The 15,023-nt window shown below is 38.0% G+C and overlaps 1 protein-coding gene across 10 annotated transcripts in view; it reads right to left on the bottom strand.

Annotated features, from left to right (window-relative positions):
- NEK11 (NIMA related kinase 11) overlaps positions 1-15,023 on the bottom strand; it is a 349,893-nt gene that overhangs the window by 171,551 nt on the left and 163,319 nt on the right. For 6 of the 10 annotated variants that reach the window (XM_079101291.1, XM_079101284.1, XM_079101288.1 and 3 more), the window contains exons 7-13: positions 14,564-14,713; positions 14,380-14,458; positions 11,988-12,067; positions 9,668-9,787; positions 6,741-6,834; positions 3,723-3,830; positions 1,744-1,849 (exon numbers count right to left, since the gene is read on the bottom strand). In XM_079101291.1, the coding sequence (XP_078957417.1) occupies positions 1,744-1,849; positions 3,723-3,830; positions 6,741-6,834; positions 9,668-9,787; positions 11,988-12,067; positions 14,380-14,458; positions 14,564-14,713 (737 nt within the window). The remainder of the gene's footprint in view (positions 1-1,743; positions 1,850-3,722; positions 3,831-6,740; positions 6,835-9,667; positions 9,788-11,987; positions 12,068-14,379; positions 14,459-14,563; positions 14,714-15,023) is intronic. The other 4 variants (XM_079101293.1, XM_079101289.1, XM_079101290.1 and 1 more) reach the window with 1 other exon arrangement.

The raw sequence follows: 15,023 nt of genomic DNA, 5'->3' as shown, positions 1-15,023 counted from the left end.
AGACTTCTCATCTCTGAAATGCATTAATAGGTACTTTTTCCCATTTGAATTCAGGAGGATAAGCCCACATTTTTGATCCTACACTACTCATTCAATATACTGTCCTGGGACAATGGCATTTCCCTACAGCACAGCACAAGTCACCCATATCAGATGCTAAACAAAATGGCCTAACTTTCTCAGTTTTCTATTATTAGAAAGAAGGGTCCATGGAATATTCCTATATTTCCAAATTTCACTTTTGGGAACTAACAAACAATATATTAAAGAAATACTTAAGAAAAGCTTAACCCAAGTCCATCTCATGTACATATTTATTTGTCAATGATATCTGTTTCAAAATGCTGCTGCAGCACCACTGTTAAAAACTGACCTTAAAAGCTTTGTTAGTCTGTATTTAGGTGCGAGTCTCCACGCAGCTGAAGGAGGTAGCACAAGCTCTAAGAGCTCTATCAGGAGAATCTCAAGTGCAAATTTGGGCTGGAATGACCAAACAATCCAAGCTTCACTATCCTTATTCTCAATTTGAGAAGAAAAATAACCTACTGCCCAAGAGAGTTGTTGTATCACTATGCAATCATGTGGGTGCACTTGGCAGAACTCCAACTACAGGGAGTGCAACTGGCCCAGAACCCCCTACTGTGCTCTGAAATCCTCCACATTCTCTCAGAAACTACCATTCCTCCCCAAAGAGGACAGCTAGACTCCAATGGATGGCTTTGCTTGAGGATTTTGTAATGCCTTGTGACCTCTGGCTCATAGCAGAGAGTACACTTCCACCAAGCCTTCTCTGTTTAGTTGGAATAAGACTTTAATCATAGCCTGACGGTGTCTGACAGTTCTCCCAGCCTCTCTTAGATGCTTTCCTATTACCTTTCATGCAGGTATTTTCCCTAAAAATAACCATGCATTTTAGTCCTATCTTGGTATCTGCCTCCCAGAGGTCTAGACTAAAATATTATTCATTCATTTATTGGTTGTTCACTCAAGAAATTGAATGCCTATGTTTCTGGCACTTTATTCTAGGCTACAGGAAAAGTGGTGAGCAAGACTGAGAAGACCCACACATTTATAAACTCCCTACAAAGTGTCATAACTGCTTTTCTTTCTTCAGCTCCTCATGTATGCTGAGTATTTTTATGCCTCATCTCATTTGTTCTTTACAATAACTCTGAAAGGAGATGTTATTATTCTCGTTTCATGGATAAAGAAACTAAGACCTGGAAGAATAGGTCTCCAGGGGCCTCCCTGATAAGGCTAGCTTTTTTACTCCAAAATCTATGCTAAAAGGTAACAATGTATATCATCCAGTTGGGTTACAGCTCTAAGTACTTTTATTTTCTAGCAATGATTGTCCATCTGAATAGTTGATTTCCATGTATGGTTTCATTTCTTCAATTTATATTTATAAGGGCCAGGGGAATAATCTACAGGAGAGGGAAAAAACCCTTCAGAGTCAGCAGTCACAGTCAGACCTACACTGTTTCAAACTCAGGTCAATGATGATAGAGTATAACCCATTCAGAAGAGGTCCCCCACCAGCTTTCCAACTCATCTTCACTACTGCAAAGAAGATAGAAAGGACAGAAAAATGCCTGGTTAGTCTGTTTTTCATCCTGGTCATGGCCCATTGCTGGCAAGCTGATGGCAAGAGGTCACAAATATCCAAAGCTTCTCTCAGAGGTTGGCAAGGCCCATTGCAGGCAGCCAAGCACCCTGACGACAGCTGATGCAAACACATACCATGATGTTCAAGGTTGGCTATGGCATCTTCAATATTTGAGTCAAGGTCCAGGGAAGGAATAGGCTCAGACTCAGGCAGGTTGTCTGAAGTTGGTTCATCTAATTCCTTGTGGGAGGAAATTGATAATTCATGAGAAGTTGACAGAAAAAGCACTACCACAAACGAAGTCATATTCTTGTTTAGAAAGCTATTTGGAAACAAAACACCTACCAATCCTCTCCCTTAAATGTAAGAAAATTTTCAAACTTTAAGATATTAACTTGGATTAAGAGAAAACAGTCCTGAATCAATGAGACAGGTGGCCTTGGGCAGAACATTTAACCTTCATGGACCTGTTTGAGGGCCATGGCTAGGTGGGTCCAATGGGATGCCCAGTGTAAAAAAATCAAAGGCACTAACATTCAGGTTCAGGCAGGGCAGGCTCCCTTGGGAGCAATGCTTTCTTCTATTTTGCACCCAGGGTACCCCACCTTTGTCATCCCTGCCCTGCTCAGTTTTTACATCCCCAAATTAAAAAGCATTGGCTTCAATGACTTTCAAGTTCTTGTCTAGCTTTAAAAACTCCACGATTCTACGAATTATAATTTTCTAAAAGAAAAGATCTAAGAGACCACCTACAATTCCTACTTAAAAAAAAAAAAGGGCAAACTTCACAAACAGGTATTTCAACAAATCACTGTGTCTTCTGTCCGTCAGTTTTGAGTATGTGTGTTTACAATCTAGAATCGATGGTAAATGGATGTGGAACTATTCTAAGAGTATCTTTTTATTAAGAAGGAAATTAAAAGGAAAACCTAATTTTTATGTTTTTTTGTTTGTTTGTTTTGTTGTGCTAGGAAATGAGCCCAGGGTCTTCTGTATGCCAGGCAAGCACTCTACCACTGAGCCACATAACCAGTCCTAAAATAATCTTAAATAAGTAAGTAAAAAATGAAGATATGCCACACTGTGGTGTAGCACTTGTGAGAATATGGTCATAAAAATGTTATTTAAAAGTCCATTTTCTGTACTATAGACTAATTATTTCAGGAAGGACAATTGATTCCAAATTCAAAGGATCACTGATGGTACGCAGAGGTCTTCAAGAACAAAGAGTAGAGATTTGCACAAAATGTGATTTTACATGTGCTTCAGTAGTTATTTGAAAATAAGTACTTGGACTCACAAGTGACTTAGATTTGCTAAGGTTCTCTTTGTAGAGAACAGATAGAATTGTTAAAATTGCTTCTTTCAATAAAGAAGGACTTGATCTGATCTTTGATCCCCATTACCACTCCATGCATGATGGAGATCTGGTCTGCCATGTACTTTTCACAGAAACCCAGCCTCGGCACCAGCACAGCTATATGTACCACAGGATAAGAGACAAATGGTGCTTGTCTTGTATATTATGGTATATAGTTGTTTTTAAGCTACCATCCTTTAAAGAAATGGTGCCTAATATATTCTACATTCAACTGTGCTTCAAGATTTCAAAGACCAAATTCAGAAATTACCTGCCAAAGTAAAAAAAATGTTGTCAGTTAGGGTCTGAAAAACAAAGCAAGTCACTCTCTCAAATGCTTCAAAGAATTTTTATAATATATGACATAGTGAGTCCATTCACTCTCATAACTCTGATTCTTTCCTACAACTGCTTCTAAAATAAAAAAGGGGCCTCCTTTAGCCAGTCAAGAGAGAAGGAAGAAAGAATTGAGAAGGCAGTCCCCAATGAGATTAGGAAGAAATTAAATTGTAAATATGTGTAGAGGCAAGGGGAAGAAAAGTACTCAAAGATAGGAGCATTTTCCTCTTCACATTTTTCTTTAGCCTCTCACATCTGATTAATCCATTTTCTTTCTAATACTTTATTTCATCTTTTTCAGTTCAACAATTACAATGTTTAAAACCCTTCAGGCCCCTCTGCAAAGTGTTTGACTTTGGTTTTCTTCCTCCTTTGTTATGTCATTCTTACGTCTGTGAATGTGATTAAACTTGCCTCTCCCCTGCCTGGCTGTCTCTCTCCATCCTTCTCCTGGGGTGAACAAGAAAGTCTTCTCTCAAGTTGCTCCTCCTTTTCTTCTGTTCCCATTAAAGGTTTTTTTTCCTAAAGAGAGTATAAGATCTGTTCATTGGAGGCCTTTCCAGGTCTTCCTTCCTCTGGAGGTAAACAATTACTTTCAGGGGCCCTATTTTCTGTCCATAATTAATCAGAGTATGGTCTTGGGCCAGCAACCTTGGAACCGGCAGGGTGCTTGTTAGAAATGCAACATTCCAGTCACCCTGCAACCCCAGACCAAATGAATCAGAATCTGTATTTTAACAAGATCCATAGGGCTCTCAGGTACATTTTAAATTTTGAGAAGTGTTGCTATAAGCCATAGGAATTTGGGCAAGAGCCAGTTGATTGTGGAGATCAAAGGTCAGAAGGTTTTCCTGAAGAGGAGGTGGACATTTGGAAGAGAGAAGGTGCGATGCTAACAATAGGCCAGAGGAAAATGGCTGATGCAATAGCACAAAAGAGAGCAGGGCCATTTGTGTACAATGTGTCAAAATGCATTTTACTGTCATGTATAACCAATTAGAACAAATAAAAAAGACTGGGGGCGGGAGAGAGAGGGAGAGGGAGGGGGAGAGAGAGAGAGAGAGAGAGAGAGAGAGAGAGAGAGAGAGAGAGAGAGAGAGAGAGAGAGAGAGAGAGAGAGAGAGAGAGAGAGAGAGGCGGGGGGGCGGGGGAAGTGTGTGTGTGCAGGGAGCCTAGATGTACTGAGCATCCATGCAGGGCTGAGCCAGCTTGGAAGAGGACATAATCTGCAAGGAAAATAGATGTAAGATTCTCACATCTGCCAGGAGCATTTTCTGCTGCCATCAATACATAACATCAATACATAAACTAGGACGCATGCCTCTGGAAAGCTCAGGCCCAGAGATGTTGGTAACATTAAACCTTAGAAAATCAAAGAATGAACTAAAATCTCTGGCCAGAGCAACACTGGGTACTTCCCTACCTTCTCCCTTTGCTTATTGCTGATAGAAAGAGCATGGAATTGGGAATTCATGAGGAAATTGTGATTTTTGTAAAATCTTCTCTTTGTCTCATTTGTGCCAATATCTGGATGTTTTGTCTAGCTCTCATGTTCTGTGGGATAACATATGGATAACAAAATCTCCTGAGATTCTTCCTGCCATATGGTCTCAGAGTTATCTTTAGTCTTCAGGACACCCAGAGGACCCTGATTTATAGGGGGAAGGGAGGACATGAAACCATATAACATATTTATAATACTGATAATAATTATATCAGAGAAAAAAGAACACAAAATTATAATCTTGAAGAGTCAAAGAAGAAAAGCAAAAAGTAACTTATCAGACAATAACATTTAAGATCATACTTGAAAACACACTTTATGTGCGATACAGTAACTTCAGAAATAAAGTCATTTAGTTCATAAAACAAAATATAACTAAGTATACAGTTCTCAATTTCCAATCTTAGTGGGAAAGTCTCTCAGCATCAGGGGTCCCTGAGCATTCCAGAAAAAAAGCAACCCAGTTTCTGTCCAGAACAAGTAGTTCATGCGCATTAACAAACACAGAGTCCTTATAATCCTGCCAGCCTCCTTGTTTGGATCTATGGGAATGTGCAGTTCTCAGTCTCAGAATAAGGGACAAAGAGCCACCTCCACAGGTTCTCCTTGCAGGGCCCACAGAGTAAGAGGAGCTGAAGGAAGGTTCCAGGTTTTCAGAGGGCTTGACTCCTCCCAACATGGTGGCATCAAGTAGGGATCTAACTCTGCTGCTGGTCTCTGGTCCTTTCAGCCAACAATTTCTCCACTAACTAGGGTCTATAACCTCATCTCCCAACTCTCTGGGACCTGCAACAGATTCCACAGCTGGATTCACTTAACGGAGGTACCAGATAAGTGGAGAAGCAGAGTGGGACTGAGCATGTATTACCGGCATTTCCACATTATCTGCTAAACAGAAGGAGACTGTGAGCTCAGAGGAGGCTCTCTATTTGGTCCAATATTGAATTTTCAGAACTCTAAAGCCTCTAGAACCCCTAAATATTTGAGAAAGGTAGTTCACTGGCAGTTCTCCTCCTCAGAAGGGCAGAAAATAAGTGTTCCTAGGCCTGACTAGCTGAGAGTGAGCTTAGCTAAGGGCTCTTGAAGGTCCCAGGGTTTGGGGCCCTCTCATAATGCACTACAGCAGAATTAGCATCCTTAGGGTTCAAAGGCTTGTCCTACAGCCTCTGAGGGAGGTTGGTTCTTCCTGTGACAGGTAAGACTCACTTTGACACACAAGTCAAGGGATCTCCACTGAATGAAGAACGAGAAACATCTCTACCCCAAATTGCTTTTACCAGAAGAGCTATGAGGTGGGTGTTGATGTTGATTAACCGAATACAGCCCCATAAAGACTACCTTGAGTATCAGAGCTACCCCAAAGCCTATGGAGATATTTTCCACCATTAGTGAAAATGGTATTTGCTATTCAAAGATTTGGAAGACAGAGGATATGAATTTGAGATCCATCTCATGTAAACCTGCAAACTTGTTTATTAACAGTAGTTCTTCAGAGTTTGAATGAAGTTATTAACACAATGTATATGATATAAGTGGGAGAGAGATAATAAAAAGAATAAAAGATCAATGGACTAAAGAGGTAAAACATCAACGTGGGTGGAATTAAAAATTAAATATACACATGTTCTACTATTTAGTTATTTAGCCCATCAACTGTGTATTCAGTGCTAATCCTTTATATAATACACAGTAGGCACTCAATACGGATGGATGCATCACCTGATCCACCTCTAAATGCAGCTGCTTTGAGTTAGTGTTCTCACCATTTGATGGCCTACATTCTAGAGTCCTCCCTGGAATTGGGCAAAGTTGGTCTTGGGTGCTTTTGTTTTCTACCCTGTCCATTTCCTATGCAACTACCTGCAGGAATCTGTAGAATCTGAAGCAAGAAAGAGTTTTACATAAAATTTAAAATAAGAGGTACTTACATGAAGCACATTGATACTCAGCTGCTGAAAGTTCCGAGATCTCAATTCTTGCATTCGTTTGTTATTCTCTTCGTACTTGTCTTCCACGATCTTTCTGCAAATTTAAAGTGAGCATACAAAAGTAACTCAAATTGCCAAAACTGTATCTTATCTACAGACAAGTAATCCCTGATTAGGGATTATGGGCAGACTAGGCTGTTAGGAAGCCAGGTCATCAGATCTTTCACTGGGAAAGTGGTATGCTGTGCAGCATACCACACGGGATACTCTGGCTCCTTATTCATTCTTAGAAATTCTCAAATGCAGCAGAAGGAGAAGACAATTCACCCCGTGCATCCTGAATATGATGATGGGGGTATCCTCGGTGCCAGACACATACTAACAACACAAAAAATGCTTTCAGGGTGAACCAACACACAGGAAAAAGAGCTACATATCGAAGAATTTATGAAAAAATAAATAGGCATCACTGTGGAAGAAAACTTTCTTCTACAGACAAATTTTGTTTCCTTACTTTGTTTTATTTTTTTTTTGTTTCCAACTGGGTGAGTTGATTTTAATAGATCTGCTACTAGAACAAAGATTTAAGTTCTTATGATTAGTTGTATGCTAATTTATACTTAGATATTTTTGACAAGTCACTAAACATCCTACCAAATTCTCATGTCTATAAAATAGATACATTACAACCCTTCTGACATCAGTCATTTTCTTGCTAAAAACACGTTCCTTCTTTTATCCTAGAAATAAAGATAAAAATTCCAATACAATTCATTCATAAAATAAAAAACCAAATCTTATATAAACACTATCACTTTTAAATGTGAAAATATTAGTGCATCAATTGGAAGATTTATGACTTTTGTTTGTCTATAAAATTGTTTTAATCTGAATAATTTGTAATATGCATGTAAATTATAAAGTCTGCCTTTTTAATCCATCCCTATCAGAGATATCCTCAACCATTGACATGAATCATGGTACTGTGAAGATACTAACATTTCTTAAGTATTAGAAACAAATTTGGGACTATGAGTTGATATAATGGCTCAAGAAATTTGTGTGAATATATTTTCCAAGTAAAACCCATGCTCGGTGCTATAGCAGTTTACAGAAACAAACTAGTATTGGCTCCTATGTACATATATCTTCCCAACTGAACATTCAGTAAAAGGTAGCTGAAATTGGCCATGGTAGAAATATTTACAACACAGGAATAAACAAGCAAGTCAGCTAACTCTAAACCTAGAGCTGGTTGTTAAATGTTTACCAGCATATCATTGTGCTTTGATGCAAATCTTTCTCCACATATATTAAAGTAAGCATGTGTTAAGGGAAAATAGTCTCATAGATTCTTATTTGGTTCATCACGATATTCTTTCTAAGTACAACGATATCTCTAAATCATGTTCCAAGTGTGTAAACATGGGCACAGAGTAAGCAGATCTGCTATTTGGAATTTTTCTATCCTCTGGTTCTTGATTGGGATTTCTAAGTTACCAAAGAGTAGGCAAAGGAAGACAGAAGAAAAATTAGAAAATTGGATAACCTACCTACTGAAGTCTTTGAGAAATAGAGAGCCCAGGGCTCTTTGATATTCTACTCTTTAGACATATATCTTTTTTCAGTTTTAATAAGGTTTAATTGACAGATAAAATAGTTTATATTTATAGTATACATCATGATGTTTTGATATACATATATATTGTTAAAATGATTAGAACAAGTTAATTAACATATTCATCACTTCACATACTTTTTATGGTGGAAACATTTAAGATCCATCACTGGGCAATTTTCAAATCTATAATATCTTATTAATAGTCACTTATTATTAGATCTCTAGAAATCATTCTTCCTAGGTAAATGTAACTTTGTACCTTTTGCTTAAATCTCATCCATGCCCCTTGCCCCTGGTAACTACATTTTCTACCTTCACAAGTTCCATATTTTTAGATTTCATATATAAGTAAGATCATGAAGTATTTGTCTTTCTATGGCTAGCTTACTTCACTTAGCCTAATATCCTCCAGATTTATCCAGGTTGGTACAATTGATGGGATTTCCTTCTTTTGTTTAGTTTACTCTCTAAAGAGAATTCTGTTGTATGAACATACCACATTTTTCTTTGATTCCAAATTTGGGCTACTGTGAATAATGCTGCAGTGAACATGGGGATGTGGATATGTTCAATATTTGATTTCATTTCCTTTGAATATAAACTCAGAAGTACATTTGTGAGATCATGTGGAAGTTCTATTTTCAAATTTTTAGGGAAACTCCATACTGCTTTCCATAATAACTTTACAAGTTTACATTTCTACAAAAAGAGTACAAGGGTTCCCTTTTCTCCACACCCCAGCCAATACTTGAAATTGTACTTTTTCATATAAATACTCTAATTACCAGCAGCACTGTTCTGAACACAGACTTTCCTAAAGTCTTCGTTTGACAGACCAGAGCTGATTGCATTTTACTGCCTTCTGAAAGCTAACACTTTTCTGCCAGCAAAACCTCTTCTCCCTGTAGATCAGCTAGGTCTCCTGATAGAAGAAACATAGCAAGCACCTAGGGGATGAGATTAAAAGAGCAAAGGCTTCTTTTTGGTCTGTTGCATGAGTCTGTGTAGAAGGTATAAGCACCAATGAGGTTTCACTTAAGAGACTGACCCTATTTTCATCACTAACAAATTCCCTTATTTTCAATCTTTCTCTATACTCAAGACTGAAAGCCTGATATATATTGCACCTGCCATCAATTTAAGATTCAATCATCTCTTGACTGAATGAGTAAATGAATAAACAAATACATGTGTAATCATATGCATTCTGGTTTCTTGATTTTTTTTTTTCTCCTCTTCTGTGAATTCCTTCATAGCCCTCGAGGTAGCACTGGAGGCATAGGGTACCAGAGGAAAGGCGGCTTACTTCAGCTTTCTGGCTTTCTCATCAGCTGCCTGGAGCTTCCTCAGTCGCATCCTTTCTCTTGGTGTCATTTTCTGCACTTCAGACAGTGCCCGCAGAGTCTGCAGGTGGATCTTTTTTTGCCTATAAGTCATAAAGATTCCCCACATGCTGACGCACTCAGAAAAATTAAACAAATATTTTATAGAAGTATCATTACACTACTGAGAGAGCAAAAGCATCTCAAGACAGGTCAGGTGAAAACAAACTCTGAATAGGTAACGAGCCAACAAGGACTATAGTTAATTGGCAATATTTTTCAATTAGATTTTTGTATAAAAGGAAATTCTGCTCATTTCATTGCCTATGACTGGATTTCACAATGTAAGACAAATTAGGATTGTGGTCATTAGGGAGCAAAAAGACTGTCAGAGTAACTCAACCATGTGGATAGGTATACAATCTTTGGAGTTAAGCATGGTTTGAATCCCACTTCCACGACTCATTAGCTCTGTAGCCTGGAATGAGAAACGGAATCTCAGTTTTCTCAGCTGTAAAGAATGGTATCATGAGATTATGTATGCACAATATTGGTACCTAAAAAGTATTCCAAAATGGTGGTATCATAATAGGTGTATTTTCCTGAGTATGACTTATACTAGTGCTTAATCACACAAGTTAATAACTTGTGATTCATCATACCTCCGGATTTACATTTTATGTGCTCTTGGGCAAGTTACTTAACCTGTGACTACAAAAAAAAAAAAAAAATACTACCTGCTTCATAGGGTTTTCCTGCATTTAAATGAATCAGTTCATGTAAAGGGAGTCTACCAGACACCAGAGCTGAGTATATGGTTATTAGCCACCAAAATGTTAGATAGTAATATTACTTAAGAATCTTTTTTTTCAATTAAAGGAATGTGTTCACATTAATCAAGTATTAAAAGGTCTGCAAGCACATTCTCAATGTTATCTGCTTCTGGTCCTGACTTGGTTAGGGACCAATATCATAGAACACCTTTTGCACTTCTCTTTCCTTAAGTACCACTAAGAGAAAATTGTAATGATTTTTGTAGGCATTGTCATCCCTCTGTATTATCATCCAGACAGAGTCACCAAGGGAAGTTCAATTCTTCAGGAATATACATAACCAATTTTCTAAAACCAAACATCTCCTTAAAAGATCTGTCAAGCCATAGATCTAGAAAATACGAGTGACTGAAATCAATATTTCACAATGTGAAATATCCTCTAAATAATTGAAGTCTAGCACACTGTTAATTGTAACTAGGGTCAGACAAAGAGTTTTATAACTGCAGTGCAAAATGATAACTAAAATTAGTTCTGTATTTTAAAAACAAGATATCTAGTACTCTCACATTTCCAGTTAATAAGGTAAAATATGAAATTCCAACCTTTCTTGAAAGAACCGCTAGTAGTTCAACAAAACAAGGTTATTAGGAGCATGCTTAAAAACTTGCCCCCTGAGGCACAGTGTACTTCCTCTGGAGATCATGCAAGACACAAAGACTGGATACCTTTGGTGGATAATTTCCTTAGCTTGAATGCGGGAGGGAAAGCAAACATGGTGTAGTTAAGAAACCACAGGGTTAGGTGTTTGAGAAATATACCTGGCTATCTGGTCTTGAAGATCAAACTATTTAGGGCCCCTGGTCTCCCCCTGCTGCCTTGTATACGGCCAGGGAGTGACTGTTCTGCTCTGTGGGTCTTTATAATATTAAATAAAGCTCTTTTGGCAAAATTATAGATTTAGTCTTTAAAAGCAGTGGTCCCCGTTGTGCAGTGCACTGCACGCACAGTCACACATGGTTATTCTGAAGTAACTTACTATTCAAGGTTTTTGCAAGTGATAGCACAAAAATTTTGAATGAGGATAAAGAGAAGTTAGGCCAGGAAATAATTAAGATTCTTTGGAAGACATGCTTTTCTAGTTCTTATATAAGAGGATATATACTTCTTCTGCCAGTTCACGTTAAACAAGGTGTGAAAGCCACTTTTACTTATGATGGAAGGCTCATTAGCATAAATATTACTAAATGTTTGCAATATTAATATCTCTGTACACTTACAAGGCAACTGTAGAGCTACCCTGCAGATCTGTAAGTTGTGTAGTGGTTTAAACTTTTATGATTTCAATTGCTACCACCTGGGGCAAATGGCTTTGGAATGCTACATTACTGAAGTTCCTTAATTCCCTGGCAAGACTTAAGTGAATTCTAGGATGCTCCATGCAGTCAGTTTAGTACTAATAGATTTTTAAAGACAAATGCATTTAACGTTTATGCTGACTGGGCTTTTGAAAAACAAAGCAATTACTTACATGGCATTAATTATATGGGCAGCCTCCTTCTGACAATCCAAATCCTTGTCTTCCAGAGTTATTTCAGAACACATCAGGTGCTGAAAAAAAGAACAACCCTGGCAAACCTAAAGATTCTTCTTCAGTAATGAAAGGAATGAAAGGGCATAAAACTACTTTTTCTGATTTGGGGTATTATTGACTCTGGCAGGGAGCTTGAAAAAGGCTATGGTAACTATTTTTCCCTCTAAAAAGGGTTATATAAAATTACATGGTAGCTCATGTGAGCAGATCCTACAGGGTCAGGCTCCTGCCTACCTCTCCAGCCTCACTTTGCATGGTTTGCTCTCTTACTCCTCCTCACCTCCACCGCAGGCCTTCTCTCAGCTCCAAGAATACTCACACTTTTTCAGTCTCCCAGCCTGGAATGAACAATATCTATACTTCTCAGGCCAGAACTAGGGTTAGGCAAATGAGGCACTCACTTTAAGCACAAAATCTAAGTGGGCACCAAAAAACACTCTGACCACAGAAATAACACTTTAATACAATATTATTTTAAAAATCAAAATTAAAGTTAAAAAGCTGTGAAGAATACAATATCAAGTGTTTAAATAAAGACATGATCCAATACTGAACTTGCCCAATTCCACTTCCTTGCTTTGCCCTAATCCTGGTTCTGTTGATCTGTTGTTTAAATATTCTGTTACCAGGAATTATTAGTATTAATTTGGATTTTAGATTATTGCAATAACATATGATTTATCTTGATTGAGTTTTTTGTGTCCTCTTAAGTTTTGCTCCAGGGTAGCTACCTCACTTGCCTCACTCTAGTCTTGGCAGATCCCCTGGGATCTCATGGCCCCCTTAGCTAGCACTGAAGTCCCTTTGACAGAGGACAACCGGCAGCCTGCTATGACTGCACATAGGGAGAACTGGAAGTGCCCAGGGACTTAAACCTTCCTCTCCATGTTTTCCTTAGCTTCCCCTGGAGGCATGTGTATGCATAAGAACCTTTCCTTCTATGTCCACCTTCCAGGAGCACAATCTAATTTAGGGCTTTTGCACCAGCTGTTCCCTATGATTCAAACTGTTCTTTACGTTGTTCTGGCTGCTTCTCCCGTGCTCACAGGTGTTGAAATGGTACCTACTCCTTCTTTGACTACCAAAGCCCCTCCCCATATCTTACTTTTTATAGCATCCTGTTGACTTTCTTCCTAGTGCTTGTGATCATTTATTTGCCTGCTTTTCCTTGGCCACTGGGTTCTCTCACTAGCAGTCAAGCTTCAAAAGAACAGGAACCATACCCATCCCTTTCATTTAGTCTCCCCAAAGTCAGCACAGTGCCTGGCACTCATGAGTGAGTACACATCATCACCACCTTTGTTTCCTCTGGATTTAGAACTTGGTCCACTGATGAGAAGATATGCACATTTTGGAAGGTGGATATGCACATTTTGGAAGGTGGACAACTGTTTTGTGGTTCTTACTAAAGCTTTTCATGAAATCAGAAGAAACCTGCCTGAGGGAGTTAGTATTAAAAAGGCCTGAGAAGCTAAAAGAAAAGAAAAGTGCCCTCAGGAAGGGAACTATTTGCTTCTTTCTCACCACCAGAGGTAGATCTTCTACATCAAATTTTCTAACCCACAGGAAAACAAAATGAACTCACTTATAAATAAATAAAAAAATACTACTGAGTTACATGTAATACAGAGTGGAATAATAAATACTCAAAGGAAATCCCAAACTTAAGCATCCTTATTGGTACATTCTTGTCCTAGTAGGGATAAAATTCCAATGTGTTGAGGTAACATCTGTCAATTTAAGAGCCATATGATAAAATTATGGCATTTGCAGGCAAATGGATGAAATTAGAGGATATCATGCTAAGTGAGATAAGCCAATCTCAAAAAACTAAGGGACAATTGATCTCGCTGATAAGCAGATGAGGACATATAATGGGGGGTAGAAGGGGTTGGCGTTAGGGTTAGGGTTAGGTTTAGGGTTAGGGATAAGGAGGGTGGTAAGAATGGAGGAAGGAAGGACTGTACAGAGGGTAAAGAGGGGTGAGAGGGGTGGGGGGGAAGGGAAAAAAATAACAATGAATCAAACAACATTGCCCTATGTAAATTTATGATTTTTAATTAAAAAAAAAAGAGCCATATGGTAGATGCTGAGATCAGGCACAAAATGAAAGCTCCAACATCCCATTTCCAGGAACATCTGGGAACTGAAGTTGATGTACAACTGCAAACAGACTGTCTTGAGTACCTTCTTTTCAATCATCTTCTTTTTAATCTGTTCCTCCTTTCTGTTTCTTAATGCATCTTATTTCCATGGCATATTCTTAAGTCATAGAATGTGTATGTAAATGCTAATGCCTGTTTCCCAGTATCCCTTTCATTTTAAATACCTGTAGCTGTTCAGCAATGTAAGGGTTTTTTAAAATTTCTATAGCAGATGGTCTCAATGAAGGACTCTTGTTCAACATGCTGTAATGTTCAAAAAGAATATTATTTTTCAAGTGAACTAAAGCATAAGTTCATTTAAACAAAATAATAATTTGATTTTTTTTGACAATAGATTTCTTTCCATACCTTTCCATGATGGTGTTTAGTTCTCTTGGATATCTCTCAGGGAGGGAAGGTGTGTTGCCCTCAACAATTTTTAAAACAATGGCCAAGAAATTGGAGCCAGTGAATGCATGATCCATACAACACATCTCATATAAAATACATGCCACTGACCTGAAGAAAAAAAAAATCAAAGAATTTAAGTATTTAAATATGCCCTATTTTAAATGTGCTCATCATCATGAAACCTCAGAGGTACTGGGGTACTGACTGTGAAACACTAACAAACATTTCAGTTGTTTGTTTTAAAACTGCAGTTTCAAAGTGTTATTCTCCTATCTAAACAATGTTTCCCCCTCAAAAAAAATTAGGAGAAGAAAGAAAGAAAAAGAAATTTTTTAAAAGTACAAAAATAAAGGACAACTAAGTCTGAATGAGTGCTTTTTCCAAAGGAGAATAAACAAACTGACAGAAAGTGCCTGCA

The sequence above is a fragment of the Sciurus vulgaris genome (assembly GCF_902686455.1).
Source record: "Sciurus vulgaris genome assembly, chromosome: 10".
Taxonomy (NCBI): domain Eukaryota; kingdom Metazoa; phylum Chordata; class Mammalia; order Rodentia; family Sciuridae; genus Sciurus; species Sciurus vulgaris.
Note: the sequence above shows the minus strand (reverse complement) of the source record. Positions and strands in the feature narration are given on the sequence as shown.